A 16,100-nucleotide genomic window follows, 5' to 3' on the forward strand; every position below is an offset into this window, starting at 1 on the left:
GTGCTTCTCTTTTCCTTCATTTAGGATTGTAGTACAAAGCTGCATCTATAAAATGAAGTCCACATCCCAGGTCATTCTCTCAAGTTTAATAGATGACAAATGTTTCATGTTGGAGTTTAATGCCCCTTTCATTTTCAACATGGTGTAGAAAATTATAGACAGCAAATAACTGTCATTGTATCCTCTCCTTTCTCCACTAATGGGAAATGTTGGTGTTTCAACTGTTGTGCATGTGAAACTCCCTATCTGTTATGTCTGCTGCTGTATCATTTCACATGCACAACAGTTGAAACATCAACATTTCCCATTAGTGGAGAAAGGAGAGGATACAATGACAGTTATTTGCAGTCTATAATTTTATACACCATGTTGAAAATAAAAGGAACATTACACTCCAACATTAAACATTTGTCATCTGTTAAATTTGAGATGTGTGCTCCTGTATAATTAGTTGTTGAAGCCTGTGTTGCTCTTTGTCCCTGCAGGCTACTCTTCACGCCACAACCCGAGGCAAGACCAAGATCCAGAAGAGGTTGGAGAAGAGGAAGCAAGGGGACGGGACCTTCAAGATCTACGAGGACGGCAGGAAGAGCGTTCGCTCCCTCTCGGGCCTCCAGCTGGGCAACGATGTCATGTTCCTTAAACAGGGAACCTATGTCGGCCCTCGGGACCGCGCAGGGCGCCGCGGCAACCTCCGAGACATATTCCACGGAGACGCCAACGACGACGCCATCTCTCGTGCCATCAGCGAGCCGGACTTGTCTTACCGGCCCGACATGGAATACTCTGAGGTCAGCACCGACTCGGGCCACGACTCTCTCTTCAACCGGCCCGGTCTGGGAACCATGGTGTTCCGACGCAACTATATCAGTGGCGGCCTGTTCGGCATCGGTGGGCGTGACGAGGGGAGCCTCAGCGGAGGAACTGAACGGGCTGGCAGCGCCAACGTGCGGCTGCGCAGCCGGCTGCGGCGTTCGCCCAGCCTGGACGATGGGGGGGACAGCATCGGCAGTGCCCGCAGCCTCCAGGAAAGGAACCGCCAGGAGCTTCCCTGGGACGAGGTGGAGCTGGGGCTGGATGATGACTGCGAGGCCGTGACCAGCCCGTTGGAGGTGTTCTTGGCTGCGCAGACCATGGGCGAGTTCCTCACCGTCTTCAGGCGGGAGAAGATTGACCTGGAGGCGCTGCTGCTGTGCTCAGACCAGGACCTCAAGAGCATCCACATCCCCCTGGGGCCCAGGAAGAAAATTCTGGATGCCTGCAAGAGACGTCTGGAGACCCTTGAGGACCCTGACTACATCGAGGACACCCTGCTGTGAATGGTGACTGACGCTTTTGGATCTGAAGATGATCTGTAGGTACTGTATACCTCTACTACTGTGATGTTCACCTACAGAGTAAACCTACCCTACAGAGTAAACCTACCCTACAGAGTAAACCTACCCTACAGAGTAAACCTACCCTACAGAGTAAACCTACACTACAGAGTAAACCTAACCTACAGATTATATCTGAGTGTGTAGTGTGGGGATTTTTCACTGGGACATGTTGGTATTGTCGCTGCTCTCCCCTACACATAGTTATGAAGGTAGGCATCTTGTTTTTTCTTTGGTTGATCATAATAGTAACAATCTGGCATAGAATTCATTCCTGTCTGTCTGCAAATATGGCATTGCCATTCTTCTGGAGACCACTAGGTGGACACACTGTATAGGTCAAGCAGAATGCTCTTCCTAGCTTAAAGGTAGGTCAGTGGAGCATTGAGGCTCAGTCTTGTCAGGCTAATGTCTCATAGGGGTTTGTTGTAGTATATGCAACATTCAGAGACTTTACAGCTACAACATAAATAGCGGTTTGTTGTAGTGTATGCAATATTCAGAGACACGCTTGTCTGACTGTGCGATTATGTAAGGACATTCAGAGAAATGTTGTCATTTCATTCCCTGGAACACCCTGTGACTTGTTAGGCAGAAAGGAGGACATTGTCAAGATAAACATCTCAGTGAACAAAAGAAGACAAGTAAAATACAGAAACCTGAGCTTTCTATGGACTTTATAAATAAAGGAGAAGAGCTGAAGAGATCTGAAAGGTGTTTTGGATCATTGCAGCTTCATTAGAGTGAGTTCTAGAAGTCCACTGCACTGTTGACCAATTTGAATTAACTAAACAACACTGTTGACCTTTTTAATTAACTGAATGACAATGTTGACTGTTTTAATGATCTAATGGACACTGTTGACTGTTTTAATGATCTAAAGGACACTGTTGACCGTTTTAATGATCTAATGGACACTGTTGACTGTTTTAATGATCTAAAGGACACTGTTGACTGTTTTAATGATCTAAAGGACACTGTTGACTGTTTTAATGATCTAATGGACACTGTTGACTGTTTTAATTAACTACAGAGGACCTTGCTGCTTCCGTGAAGGACAGAGACCTATGGCATGCCATCTTTTGGAGCATTGCGCCACCATACGCAGTCAGCCAAAGACTGCCTGGATCTGTAACCACAGAACACAGTGTTGATGTGCAGCAGTGTTCTTGTATGCCATGTGGCACAGTGTACAGAATGAAGAACAAGGAGGTGTGGCCTGCCCCCCTCCAGCACCTCTGTCTGACCCCAATACGTTGGCCCCTGTGGGGCATGTTAAGTACCGTACTACCATCCCCTGAGACTGTGCTCCTGGTGTCAGTACATGGGGCATGTTAAGTACCATACTACCATCCCCTGAGACTGTGCTCCTGGTGTCAGTACATGGGGCATGTTAAGTACCGTACTACCATCCCCTGAGACTGTGTTCCTGGTGTCAGTACATGGGGCATGTTAAGTACCGTACTACCATCCCCTGAGACTGTGCTCCTGGTGTCAGTACATGGGGCATGTTAAGTACCGTACTACCATCCCCTGAGACTGCTCCTGGTGTCAGTACATGGGGCATGTTAAGTACCATACTACCATCCCCTGAGACTGTGCTCCTGGTGTCAGTACATGGGGCATGTTAAGTACCGTACTACCATCCCCTGAGACTGCTCCTGGTGTCAGTACATGGGGCATGTTAAGTACCGTACTACCATCCCCTGAGACTGTGTTCCTGGTGTCAGTACATGGGGCATGTTAAGTACCGTACTACCATCCCCTGAGACTGTGCTCCTGGTGTCAGTACATGGGGCATGTTAAGTACCGTACTACCATCCTCTGAGACTGTGCTCCTGGTGTCAGTACATGGGGCATGTTAAGTACCGTACTACCATCCTCTGAGACTGTGTTCCTGGTGTCAGTACATGGGGCATGTTAAGTACCGTACTACCATCCCCTGAGACTGTGCTCCTGGTGTCAGTACATGGGGCATGTTAAGTACCGTACTACCATCCCCTGAGACTGCTCCTGGTGTCAGTACATGGGGCATGTTAAGTACCGTACTACCATCCTCTGAGACTGTGCTCCCTGAGACTGTGCAGCTTTTACAATGAATGCGATCTCCACGAACTTCTGGGAAAATGCCTTTAAAAAGCACATTGTCGGCTGTATAGTGAGTGCTATAACGCACCTTGCGTAGAATCCCAGCCAATGTCTCAAATCCATAGTTTTGTATACATACTTCCATTGTTGACGTTGATGGTGATAATGTATCAAATTTGTAGGGTGGTTACGAGTCAGTCAGGCTGCCTCTCCAATTCGCTACAATATTACCATTATCTGTACATTACCAGTTCTCTGCTATCAAGGCATTTTTTGTACCCGTTGACTGGTTTGGCTCGGGTCATTCAGCTTGCTATGCATTGTTCCATTTTGTACCAGTACATTTGTTTACACACAGTATGCCAGGTCAACCACTTTCAGTTTGGTTCACTGATAAAGGAGGCCAATTGCTTTTTTTCATTGAAAGTTGACGCTATGTGAGAATGGTCAACTAAACGCGTACTGAGTGGATTATTTAATGTTTCGATAGGTAAAACTCACACACAGTTAAATCCATTGTCATAGTTATTTTTGTGATGATTTTCTGATACAGTATGTAGATGTCCAGCATATAGGTCTACCCCCATGAGGTTTTGATTTACAATGTTGTCATGTTGATCACATAATTAACCATGTTACACTACACTATGGAAGTTTAGTTACTTATTGTTTACATCAAATGTTGGCTTGAAGGTTAGCTGTATGGTTACACATGTTTGTTTGGTATGATGCTAAAGTAACTGTCCAGTGAAAATCTCACTTTTAAAAGTTCATATTCTGTTAACTCATACCCAAATAATGTTTTTGACTCATCCTATACTCGTATTTGTGGCCAAAGCATACATTTGTGAAGAAAAAAACACTTAAAACCCCACCTCAAACAGACCGTTTAAATGCTTGCTATTTCCTCATAGAGGATGATAGGATGAGCTGGCCAATCAGCGGTCTACTAGCATTCCTATTTTGAATGATCGGTATAAGGCCACACCGTTTTGTTGTTGGGGTACGGCTGCACCATTCCAACACAGAAAAGCTGCGTTTTAACATATTTAATTAAAACATTTGGGAAGGAAAAGTATATTCACTCATTATGTTGTAATTCATTATAGGTCCTATTTCGTAGAAACCTGGAACACTGGATATTACTTTAATCCATTTCATGAAACTACACAAGTCTTGAGTTTTAGGAGTGTAATATGTTCTGCTTTTTCTCATGGTTATGGGGACATGTGCCTCTTTCTGTACATTGATGTCATTTCTGGAAACTATTTCTGTCCATTTAGATTAAAGGACCCATTTTGTCTGAAGAGCACCCATAGAGGCTAAAAGTTGTCTATTGCCTCTTTAACCATCATTGTAGTCTTCAGTCTGCACTGTATGTCTATGGTATGTTCTGTATGTCTCTGTTCTGATCACGTGACGAAGTCTTCCCAATAATATTGTATGTGTCATTGGTTTTGGTGTTTGTTTAGGTTTCAAGTGCATATGATAAAATCAATGTCCACATTGAATGCCTCATTTTTTTTAAAGACTCAGTGTTTTTAAATAAACAAATATACTAATATGTCCTTCTCTGCATTGTGTATGTGAAGCTGCAACAGACAGGACTCTGACTGAGGCAGGCCACTCCAGAGTCTAGGATCAGCTTCCCCCACTACAATCCTAACCTTAACCATTAGTGGGGGAGCAACTAGGAGCAACTTCACCCTGCACCCGACAGGCCTGGGAGTAATTCTCATTAACTTAGTCATCCCGATTCTCTGTCCTTTCCCCCGAAGTGTGCAATTGTGCACTCCTCATGCTTGTAAATGCATTTTCACAAAATGAATGATGCCAACCCTCAGTTTTAAATCCTTGAAGGGAAATAAACTAGAGCACACTTCCAGAAAAATGAAAATTGGGAAGTAGGAAGAGGGATAGGGGAAACAATGGGGGAGTCAGAGGTTATGGGTCATTTAAGTAAACTGATACTCAGAGGCCCAAGATCGTTCCCACTGATTAATATGTGCACAGTAGCTAAGGACTGTTTTGTCAATCAAGGATATTATTGAGTCATTTTCCAAGTATGCATTAAATTAGAACTAACTGGATCACAACATGAGCTTGGATTTTTTTGTCATAACCGGTCATTGTGTCACGTCCTGACCATAGACAGCTGTTATTTTCTATGGTAGAGTAGGTCGTGACAGGTTTTTTTTCTAGTTTAGATTTTCTATGTTATGTTCTAGTTTTTGTATTTCTGGCGCCACCTGTGCCAGCCCCACGCATCTGGCCTCCAGTGCGCCTGCCCAGTCTGGGGTGTGCTGTTCCTGCTCCCCGCACTCGCCCTGAGGTGCGTGTTACCAGTCTGGCGCCACCTGTGCCAGCTCCACGCATCAGGCCTCCAGTGCGCATTCCCAGTCCGGAACCTCCTGAGACGGCCCACAGTCCGGAGCCTCCTGAGAGGGCCCACAGTCCGGAGCCTCCTGTTATTTTCTATGGTAGAGTAGGTCAGGGCGTGCCGTTTTTTTTTCTAGTTTAGATTTTCTATGTTATGTTCTAGTTTTTGTATTTCTATGTTTTTTTGGGGGGGATGATCTCCAATTAGAGGCAGCTGGTCATCGTTGTCTCTAATTCTGTGATCATGTCAACCATAACAGCATCTGAAAAACCTTTTATCTCAATGTATGTCAGTTTGTTAGTTATTTTCCTTCATCTACTGTGAATATATAATAACTTTACTGTAGGACCAGTCATTCCAAACACATTGTGATGACTCCTGACATTGTGATGACTCCTAACTTTTCAGAGATACAGGTTTCTCCAGGATGTTGACATTCCAGTTTTCACAGATTATATTGCAGAAGACAGTCATCTCAGCTGACCCAGATCATCTTTGTTGATACAACATTCTTTTTTTCTATGAAACGCTATTATTAGATAACAGCTTTGGAATTGCCACGTCTGGGATGTCCTATGAGGGAGTGTGGCTGTACATTAATGATTTCATGATTCATAATAATAATCATTTTGGGGGTGCTTATATTGTATTTGTCCTGTTAAAACAGATCTCCACATTCCTTGCCCTCAATACCCACTTCCCCCTTCTCTCCACTCAAACCAACTCAGCCTTCCCTGAACCCAACTGAATGAGGGAGGAGAGGGTGAGAAAAGGAGAGAGAGAGAGAGAAGGGAGGAGTGTAACAAGAGGAGGCTCCTGCCTCTGCCGCTGACTCACACGGATAAAGTTATTAAGGCGCGGTCCTCAGTTCTGCTCTTGTCTTCTCACTGATTTATCTTGAGTTAGGGAGCTAGACAGAGAGTTAGAAAGGAGAGACTTACAGAGAGACAGACCGACAGTCTTAGGGTGTGAGAGTTAGGGCGAGAGACGGTGAGAGTGAGGGAGAGAAACCGACAGAGAGCGAGAAAGTGTGTTTGAGAGAAAAAGCGACTTACTGAGCGAGAGAATAGGAATTATAAGAGTAGTGAGGCCTGTATAGGATGTCATGATAGACTAAGACGTGAGGAAAGATCTGCACTGTCTGCCTGTTCAGACCCAGACAGAGACCCAGACAGAGACCCAGACAGAGGCCCAGACAGAGACCCAGACAGAGGCCCAGACAGAGGCCCAGACAGAGGCCCAGACAGAGGCCCAGACAGAGGCCCAGCGGTCACACCCTGCAGCCTGAAGTAGAGAGGAGAGAGTGAGGGAGGTACTGTGTCTTGGCCCACCAGCATCACACAGGACATCCACAAACCAGAGAAAGAGAACATGGAGACCCTCATCATCAAGAATGAAGAGAATACAGAAGAGAGTCATCCCACAACTGGAAGCAAAGATGTCACCACATCCATGATGAACATGTGGGACCTGAACCTAAACCAGGAACAAGAGGACCCAATAAGAACGCACGATAAACCAGAGGACACCACCCAGCCTCAGAACCAGGAACAAGGGGACACAACAACAACGCACGATAAACCAGGGCAGAACAGCCAGCTCCAGACAATCTCTAGCGGGTTTACTGTCACCCCAGAAGATGTGCTGTGTGACTCCTGCATCGAGATCCCGTGCCGGGCCCAGAAGTCCTGCCTAACCTGCCTGGTGTCGTACTGCGAGGCCCACCTCAGACCCCATCTGGAGAACCAGAGGTTCCACAATCACCGACTGGTGGAGCCCTTACAGGACATCGAGTGTCGCACCTGTGAGGAGCACCGGCTACCGCTTGAACTATACTGCCTGACGGACGGCTGCGGTGTGTGTGTGTGTGTGCTGCGAGTGTGAGGGACAGGGGCATCTGGGGCACAGTACTGTACCTGTAGAGGAGGCTCGAAGACAGATCCAGGTATTGGTAACATTTATATTTACCAGTGGAGGCTGGTGGAGCGAGAAATAGGGAGGACTGGATTCTTTATAATGGCTGAGCCCGTCCTCCCCTTTCTCCCTCCACCAGCCTCCACTCATACATACAGACACACAACACACATTTCACAGACAGTGAGTGATAACTGTATTAGTGTTTCCTTTTTTCTGGCATGGACATGTTGTTTTGGGTTGTTACACGAAAACACTGCCTTTTGCATCCCTTTGATATTGTGCACCAATATTGAAGTGTCCTTTAATATAGACCACATGGAGAGTTCAATAAATCTTTAATATGAATATAATCTTGATTACCCAGAAGGGAAGTTCTCACAAAAGTTGAATCATATGAATCTGTCCACGGGAGTTGAATATGAAAAACGATTTGTTAAAGTGCCAAAATTCACAATTGTGACATGTCACTCCTTGCACCCGCTGTGACTTCTGGGAAGATTTGAACCCACTTAACCCCAAAATTCAGCATCATTGTAAAGCCCTGGTTATGTTGTTAACAAAGTCATGTCTGGAGATGATCATTTATTTCATCTGATTAGTGATTAATTTACGTCGGCCCCTCGTTTTAAGGTCAACCCTGTTACGTGAACTGAACTCTCGATTTAATATGGTGAAACTATTCAAGAGGAAATCGTCTACCCGGTTACGTTCAACTCTGTTGCCTTATTTGGCACTCAGCAGTTGAAACAATAATAAAGTGTTTTCCCCGCCCCTGTTTCGGTACAAAGCTGAAGGATGGGCCTGGAGAAATAAAACCACTCTCAAATTCATAGACAGAGCTATGGATGAAAGGACTGACCATCAATGATATGAAAATTATAGCTTTAAACATGTTTTGAGGCTAAATAGTGTGTTTACATTTACTTTGTTTACAAACATTGCAGTAAAACAAGCTTATATTTTGGGTTCTGATGGGGTATGACAGTTGAACTAAGCTAATGAAACATAAGTTTTATTCTTCAAGAATCATCAAATCAAATGTATTTATATAGCCCTTCTTACATCAGCTGATATCTCAAAGTGCTGTACAGAAAGAATCAATGGGTACACAATTCATTTATAAGACAATAAATGGCTTCACACCTGCAGATTGACCCTTTAATAGGTACTTCCTATTGTCTTTTTTTACCTCTTGAGATGGGAAAACTCGTTTTTTAGTAAGTTGAACATGTGCTCTTTCTGACAGAATGTTAAAATTAGGTAAAACCAAACTTTTTTTTATACCAAGTTACACTTCTCAAAAGGTACCGGGTTGGTGGAACGACCCACATGTTGTTGTTTTGAAGTCCAAAACTCCTCTTTTTAGTGTCAGTACTGTCTAGTGATCCAGGACACGATGTAGGATAGGGAGTCTCCAGGCAAATGAGTTTTTTATGACATCATTTGTTTATCACAAGACTTCAGTACGTTTCTCTGTGATAAGAGACCTTCTGTGTGACGTGATACGTACAGCCTGCCCATTGGTCTGTTCCAATAGGTTGCCCTCTCTCAAAGCTACTGTTGTAAATAAAGCAAATGCATTTCCCATGGGCTATGCTGGTAACCTTCTGGCATTGGTCCCAACACATGGTACTCTTTAAGAAACAGAGCCCTGAATATGTGTGTGTGTGCGCATGCGTGCGTATGGTCGCCTATAGACAGAGCTGCAGAAGAAACAAGGTGAGATTATGAAGACCGTCTTAGTGGCAGAGAATGCCATTGGCAAGCTACAGAGCAACACTGCATCCATAGAGGTAGGCCACTGTAATTTGTCACTACACCCGCATTACTTTTACCATTGTCTCTGACCTTAATGAACCTTAAACACACAGCTGATACAACTAAGCACCACCTCCTCTCCTTTTAAAAAAAAGTATGTCACACATTCTCTCCATACATTCTTTCCCCACGTTCGCCTATTGCTCATTTATCACTTATAACATCATCTCTGATCTTAATGAACCTCAACACTGCTGATACACATTTACAAATTACTTCTCCATTCTTTCTCTTTAGCACATATTCTCTCCATCTTTCTCTCCCCAGAGCTCGGTGGCAGGGGTACGTGCTGTGATGGAGCAGCAGTTCTACCTGCTGCAAGGGGCCGTAGAAGAGGCCCGGAGGAGGGCCACGGAGGTTCTGGAGGGGGAGCAGAGGCAGGCACTTAGTCAGGCCGAGGGCATCCAGGCCCACCTGGAGCAGAAGAGCCAAGAGCTGAAGAAGACCCTGGCCAGAGTGGAGAGACTCTTCAGGAACAAGAGGGACGTGGACTTCCTGCAGGTGAGAGACTGGGGCTCCGGGGTGAAACGTATCCTATGTACAGACCTTGGATTTCCTCCAATCTTAACCATTAGTGGGAAAAATGCTAAACTGACCCAAGATCAGTGTCTAGGCCGGGGCAACTTTAGAGTGCACCAGAGAGGGTTAGGTTTAATTCAATTCAGTCAATTCAGGAATTAAACTGAAATGTGTAGGAAAGCATTGAGGAAAATGAGCTGACTGAATTTAAATTGAATTGAGCCCAATCCGTGGTGAGTGTCACACATGAAATGAAACAGAGCGCATGCAGCTAGTGATGTTGCTGAAAAGCACAATATCAACCTGCTGCCTTCAAGTCTCCTGTGTCATGATACTGTGAGAGGTATTTGATTTATTTTTACATTCTATTGGTTGATGGTATATACTGCATTGAATATTTATTGACAAGACATTTCAGCTTAAAATGTTTCATTAATTTGTAAAAAGTTTGAAAAACATAATTCCACTTTGATATTATGGGGTATTGTGTGTAGGCCAGTGACAAAAAATATCTCAATGTAATCCATTTTAAATTCAGGCTGTAACACAACACAATGTGGAAAAAGTCAAGGGGTGAGAATACTTTCTGAAGGCACTGTAGATTTACATGTATTTTATAGGTTGATGGTACATCCTGCATCATACTGCGGTGTTTGGAAGTGCCTGACTGCTCGTTTGACTCATTCTGAGCCCTATCCTGAGAGAACTAATATAGGAACCATGTCCCTCTTACCCTTTGCATCAGTTTCCCCTATGATCTGTTAAATATTGTCTCGGTCAGTAATTTTGACTCGTCTCGGTCAACAATTTTGTAATGTACAGTTAAGTCACCACAATGTTTATTGTGGCAGTCAGTGTGTTGACAGTGTCCACAGTGTTAGGGAAGTGACAGGTGGGAGGAGCTATAGGAGGAAGGGCTCATTGTAATGACTGGAATGGAAGTTAATGGTTTCCATATGTTTGATGTGTTTGATATACCTTCCATTGATCCCATTCCAGCCATTAGAATTAGCCCGTCCTCCTATAGCTCCTCCCACCAGCCTCCACTGCTTACCATAGACACTTCATTTAGATTTTGAAAGGATTTGATAGGTATTAACAGTATAGCCAAGAACCCACCAAACCTATTCAAGGGAAAGCAATACTCCCAAATAACTTTTACATATCTGAAATGTCTAGGGGGTAGAGGTTGGGGTTATTTCTGGACAGGGCCCTATTGTACATCCCAAATGGCACCCTAGTTCCCATATAGGGCACTACTTTATAGTACACTACTTTGCATGCTGTGATGGAGCACCAGTAGTGCACTATAAAGGGCATAGGGTGTCATTTGGGAAGCAGATATAGCTATCTTAGTAGTGTGACAGTATTGTGAGTGGCTCCTCCTGCTGGTGAATACTCAGAGTGGAAGACGGGGGCGGTGGATGTCTGTCTGCCTGGGCTCAACGTCGGCCTCACAGATCGCCTGGCCTCCTTCAGCTGCCTGCTCACTGAGTCCACCCAGGAACTGTGTGACCAGCTCAAGGCTACCTACAGGGACAAACTGAAGGACATCTGCAGGACTGGTGATGAGTGTACACATTTTAACCAGGGCTGTGTTCATTAGGCACCAAACAGAACAAAACAATAGAAGCCTGGAAAAACTGCTCATTTTCCTTTGTTTGTTTTTTTGTTGACATATGCTGTTTCATGACATAATGAAAACAACCTAAGTTATTATTGCAAAAGAGAATATGCTCCCAGTGACTTAGCTAAATAAAAGTTAAATGATGGTTGGATAAATATCCATAGTCTTCCCAATGCATTGTATTATAGAGAGTACTCTATGTATTACCTGAAGGGTAACTTCCCTTTCTCCTACACTGACCTACAGAGAAACTGGGCATTACAACCATGGTCCATCCCAAGATGTCAAAGTCTTTTTCACTGCCTGAGCCTGAGACGCGAGACGACTTCAGGCGAGACGACTTCTTCAAGTGTAAGATGTATTTTTTTATTGCATTCATTTTATTTGCATAGCTAGTGCTCTTCACAATGAGCTAACCCTTTTGAGAAATAGCCTGACTTGGTGTAACCTTTCACGTGTATTATAGCGACATAGGTAGCCTTTGAATAAGTATGTATGTGTTTGTATTGTCCCTGCATGTGTCCTGTGCTGGCGACAAATCCAATTTCCCCTCTGAGGATTAATAAAGTTTATTCAGTTAAATGTGTTTACTTGGCAGATGCCAGCAGTCTGACCTTTGACCCAGACACTGTCCACAAGTTCCTGAGACTAACCGAAGACGACAGGAAGGTGACCAACACCACGCCCTGGCAGCACAGCTACCCAGACACACCCGAACGCTTCGAGTACTGGCGCCAGGTGATGACCTCAGAGAGCCTCTACCTGGGCCGACACTACTTTGAGGCAGAGCTGAGTGGGGAGGGCGTGCATGTGGGACTCACCTACAAGAGCATAGACCGGAAAGGCGTGCAGAGAGGCAGCTGCATCACAGGAAATTACTTCTCGTGGAGCCTCGGAAGGGAGGGGCAGAGCTTTTCCACTTGGCATGCTGATATGGAGGCGGTCGTGGAAGCCACAAGTGTGTTCACGAGGATCGCGTCTACATCGACTTTGACTCAGGCTCATTATCTTTCTATGGTGTGACTGACGTCGCTATGACACTCCTCTACAGGTACAAGGCTGAGTTCATGGAGCCCTTGTATCCTACTGTCTGGCTCTCAAAGAAGGACAATGTGGTGTTATTGGTCGGTCCTAAGGACCCCCCACTAATGAAGAGCTCAACTCTGCCTGCCACCCCCATCACTCCCATGGCAACATCAGCTCCTGTCACTCTGGAATCATAATACTTTGACTGCAGTAGTGTAGTTAGGTTAGAGAGGTGGACCAGTACACATTTCTGTTTCTCACAAATACAATAAAGTATCTATTCTATTCACAAGTGACTGATACTGTACTTATTTAACAGGACACAGCATCAAGTATCACAAGACAACAGACAGGGACTTTACAGGGGGTGTCTGCACTCATCCAGGACCTATATACTAGGCGGTGTCAGAGGAAGGCCCAAAGAATTCTCCAGACTCCAGTCACCCAGCTCATAGACTGTTCTCTCTACTACCGCACGGCAAGCGGTACCGGAGCGCCAAGTCTAGGTCCAAAAGGCTCCTTAACAGCTTCTACCCCTAAGCTAGAAGACAGCTGAACAATTAATCAAATAGCCACCCGGACTTTGTTTTTAAACTGCTGCTACTGGCTGTTTATTATCTATGTACAAAATGACCTCTACTAACCTGTAGCCTCCGCACATTGACTCGGTACCCCCTGCATATAGCCTCGTTATTGTTATGTCATTTTATTGTGTTACTTTTTATTTTACTTTTCACTTTAGCTTATTTAGTTCATATTTTCTTAACTCTATTTCTTGAACTGCATTGTTGGTTAAGGGCTTGTAAGTAAGCATTTCACGTTAAGGTCTGGACCTGTTGTATTCGGCGCATGTGACAAATATAATTTGATTTGATAAAGAACAAAACATGACACTGAGGGATTGAGTAATAACTTTTTAACTGCTCGTTTTATTGCAACAGGTTAGCCAGTGACTGACTTGCTAACTGCTGTGATTGGTCTTTCATTGGCAAAAACATACTATGTTTATTTGACATTGTGCTGAGTACTAACTACAAAGATGAGTTCAAGGGCTGTCTTTCATTGTTGTGTCAATGGTCAATCCAATGTAAATCATATTAACAATGTGACAAAGCTTTTGTAAAATCTTTTCAGAATTCATTTACAAATATGAATTGCTTGACTTTTTAATATACCTAATACTTAATATGAATTTAAGCATGAAACATTATTTTTACATTTCAGATACATTACAACACGTAAGAAATTATTCTCAGAAGAATGTGCACAAAATATTTACAGATACCATGACACAAAGTCTCAGGCAGTGAAATCGATTGAGGTCTCGTTTTCATCATACACGGGATTAACAAAATGCACACCTGACGGCGTCAGGGAGATGGAGTTGGCGGCTTCAGTCCCATAGATACCGGGTACTTCGGGCATCATGGTGGGCTTGTCGAAGATGGGGTTTTCAAAGCCGTGGTCCGTGAAGTCCCCTATCTCCTCCTGGCTTCTCCTTAAGCTGCTCAGAGAAGGGATGGAGATGGTGGGCATGGTTGGCATTTTAATGATGCCTCTGCAGAAGAGAACAGCCAGGAGGGGAAGACCAACGACTACTATCAGGATCCCGAACACGGCTCCAACCACAACTCCTGCGTTGTCCCCTGCCCCGTCACCACTGGTGGCCCCAGAAGAGGCCTGGAACTCAGCCCCGGTTATGCCCAAGTTTGAGCCTTGGGCTTGGACGTCCTTCAATATGTCCCGAGCCAGGGCCTCTGCCACCGGACCAGACTCCCCATCCAGGAGCACCATCTGGATCTCGGCTGCAGCCGCACGTGGGATCACCCCGAGGAAATACTGAGATTTGAGCACCTTAGACATGCCTAGCTGAATGGATTGGTACGAGGGCAGACTAAGGAAGAGGTGCTGCAGTCGATTCCGATAAGACTCAAGGTTGAAGCCTGAGGAATACTGGATGGTGACGATGGCGCCGCACACGTCACAGCAGTGTCCCGTGGGGTACAGTGGCTTCTTACAGCTCATAGGAGCGCATGTCACAGTGCCGCAGATCCTGTTGTGATTCGCAGAGTTCCCACAGTCGCAGCCAGAGGCATCACTGCAGCCAGAAGCCCCGACGCTGGGGGATGAGGTTCCGTGGAACTGCAGCCGGCCAGAGTGTGACCCCAGATAATGGGTGAACTCGGGGCTGCTGCTGAACTTCTTCCCCAGAATGGACACACTCTGGACAGGGACGCTGGGCTGGTTGGAGGTGGTGTCCACGCGGAACGAGGTGCCAGCGCGGAACAACACGTTGTCATACTGGCAGGGAACGCTCTCCTCGTGTACCGAGAACAGGAAGCGACCTTTCTCCAGGTCGTCTAAAGACTCTGCCGCCTGCCACAGCGCCGGGTCGAACCACTGCAGAGACTCTGCGTCTTTGAACTGGGCGGTGACGCCCGCCCCGCAACCGGGGTCCCCTCCATTACTGACCGTGAAGCCGCCCCCCGAGGGAAGGATGAACTCTCCGTCCACCGGTAGCCGCATCTCCTGGACGGAGTGGACCGTCTCCACGTACACAGACACTTTCCTCTGAGCCGAGAACTGCACTATGTCGCTACCGCAGGGCACGGACCCTTTGTCCCAGTTGGTCTTGTTTTCATAGTTAGTGTCGGGTATCCACTGCTTGTACAGGGCGTCAGCTGCCCCAAACAGACAGAGACCGAGGAGAAGAAACACGTCTGGTGTTTTTGGCATCCTGAATGCTTGTGACAGAAGTGGATGGACTACGGGGTGACCTTTGTCTCTGACAGTGTGACTGTCACATGAGGGAGTGAGTGCACAGGTTCCCAGATTATGAAGTTGATGAGCTCTGGTAGACACTCATCTTTACCGGCTGGTCACCAGCTTGGTCAAAGATTAACTGCTGCTGCAGCCGCAGCAATAATGCCCCAAAATAACAGTGTAGATGTCTCTATGAAAGAAAAGTGATTTGATTTAGGCCTACACCCTTTCATAGCCTTTATGCCTAAAAACTGTATGGTGAAAACTGTATAGTGTAAAAAAAAATTGCATCATTAGTAAAAGTAAAAGCTGCTATAGTGATGTTTCTTGTGACCAGCAGTGGAATTGAAATAAAGAAAAGTTATTGGGAACTCAATGTTAAATCTAAACATTCTATGTAAAAAAAAAAAAAAAAAAGTCAAACTCTGTTCCCATATACTCCCTTGATTGCAACCAGTCATTTAAGGCAGGGTTTCCCAAACTCGGTCCTGGGGCCCCTCCTGTGTGCACATTTTGGTTTTTGCACTAGCACTACACATCTGATTAAAATAACCAACTCATCATCAAACGTTGATTAATTTAATCA

General features: G+C 45.2%; 2 protein-coding genes and 1 pseudogene across 6 annotated transcripts in view; 2 read left to right on the forward strand and 1 right to left on the reverse strand.

The window, feature by feature from the left end:
- Positions 1 to 5,028, forward strand: part of LOC115171834 (Usher syndrome type-1G protein homolog) — a 24,608-nt gene extending 19,580 nt beyond the window's left edge. Inside the window, exons 3-4 of one of the 5 annotated variants that reach the window (XR_003871259.1) lie at positions 486 to 2,119; positions 2,410 to 5,028. Coding sequence is in view for 3 of the 5 variants with exons in the window: in XM_029729015.1 (XP_029584875.1) it covers positions 486 to 1,319 (834 nt within the window). In the remaining 2 variants the exon portion in view is untranslated. Of the gene's footprint in view, positions 1 to 485 lie in introns of all 5 variants that reach the window. The other 4 variants (XR_003871260.1, XM_029729015.1, XM_029729016.1 and 1 more) reach the window with 4 other exon arrangements.
- A 1,673-nt stretch (positions 5,029 to 6,701) lies between these two features.
- LOC115171835 (tripartite motif-containing protein 16-like protein) lies at positions 6,702 to 13,381 on the forward strand (annotated as a pseudogene).
- Positions 13,382 to 13,652: 271 nt separating this feature from the next.
- LOC115171836 (protein amnionless-like) lies at positions 13,653 to 15,661 on the reverse strand. Its single transcript, XM_029729017.1, has one exon. The coding sequence runs from the start codon at positions 15,485 to 15,487 to the stop codon at positions 14,051 to 14,053; it is 1,437 nt and encodes a 478-aa protein (XP_029584877.1). The 5' UTR covers positions 15,488 to 15,661; the 3' UTR covers positions 13,653 to 14,050.
- Positions 15,662 to 16,100: the final 439 nt, after the last annotated feature.

This window comes from Salmo trutta, chromosome 32 (assembly GCF_901001165.1).
Source record: "Salmo trutta chromosome 32, fSalTru1.1, whole genome shotgun sequence".
In the NCBI taxonomy this organism is placed as follows: Eukaryota; Metazoa; Chordata; class Actinopteri; order Salmoniformes; family Salmonidae; genus Salmo; species Salmo trutta.

Excerpts from the sequence above, each read along its gene's own strand:
- LOC115171836 (XM_029729017.1), bottom strand. The coding sequence starts at position 15,487 with ATGCCAAAAACACCAGACGTGTTTCTTCTCCTCGGTCTCTGTCTGTTT.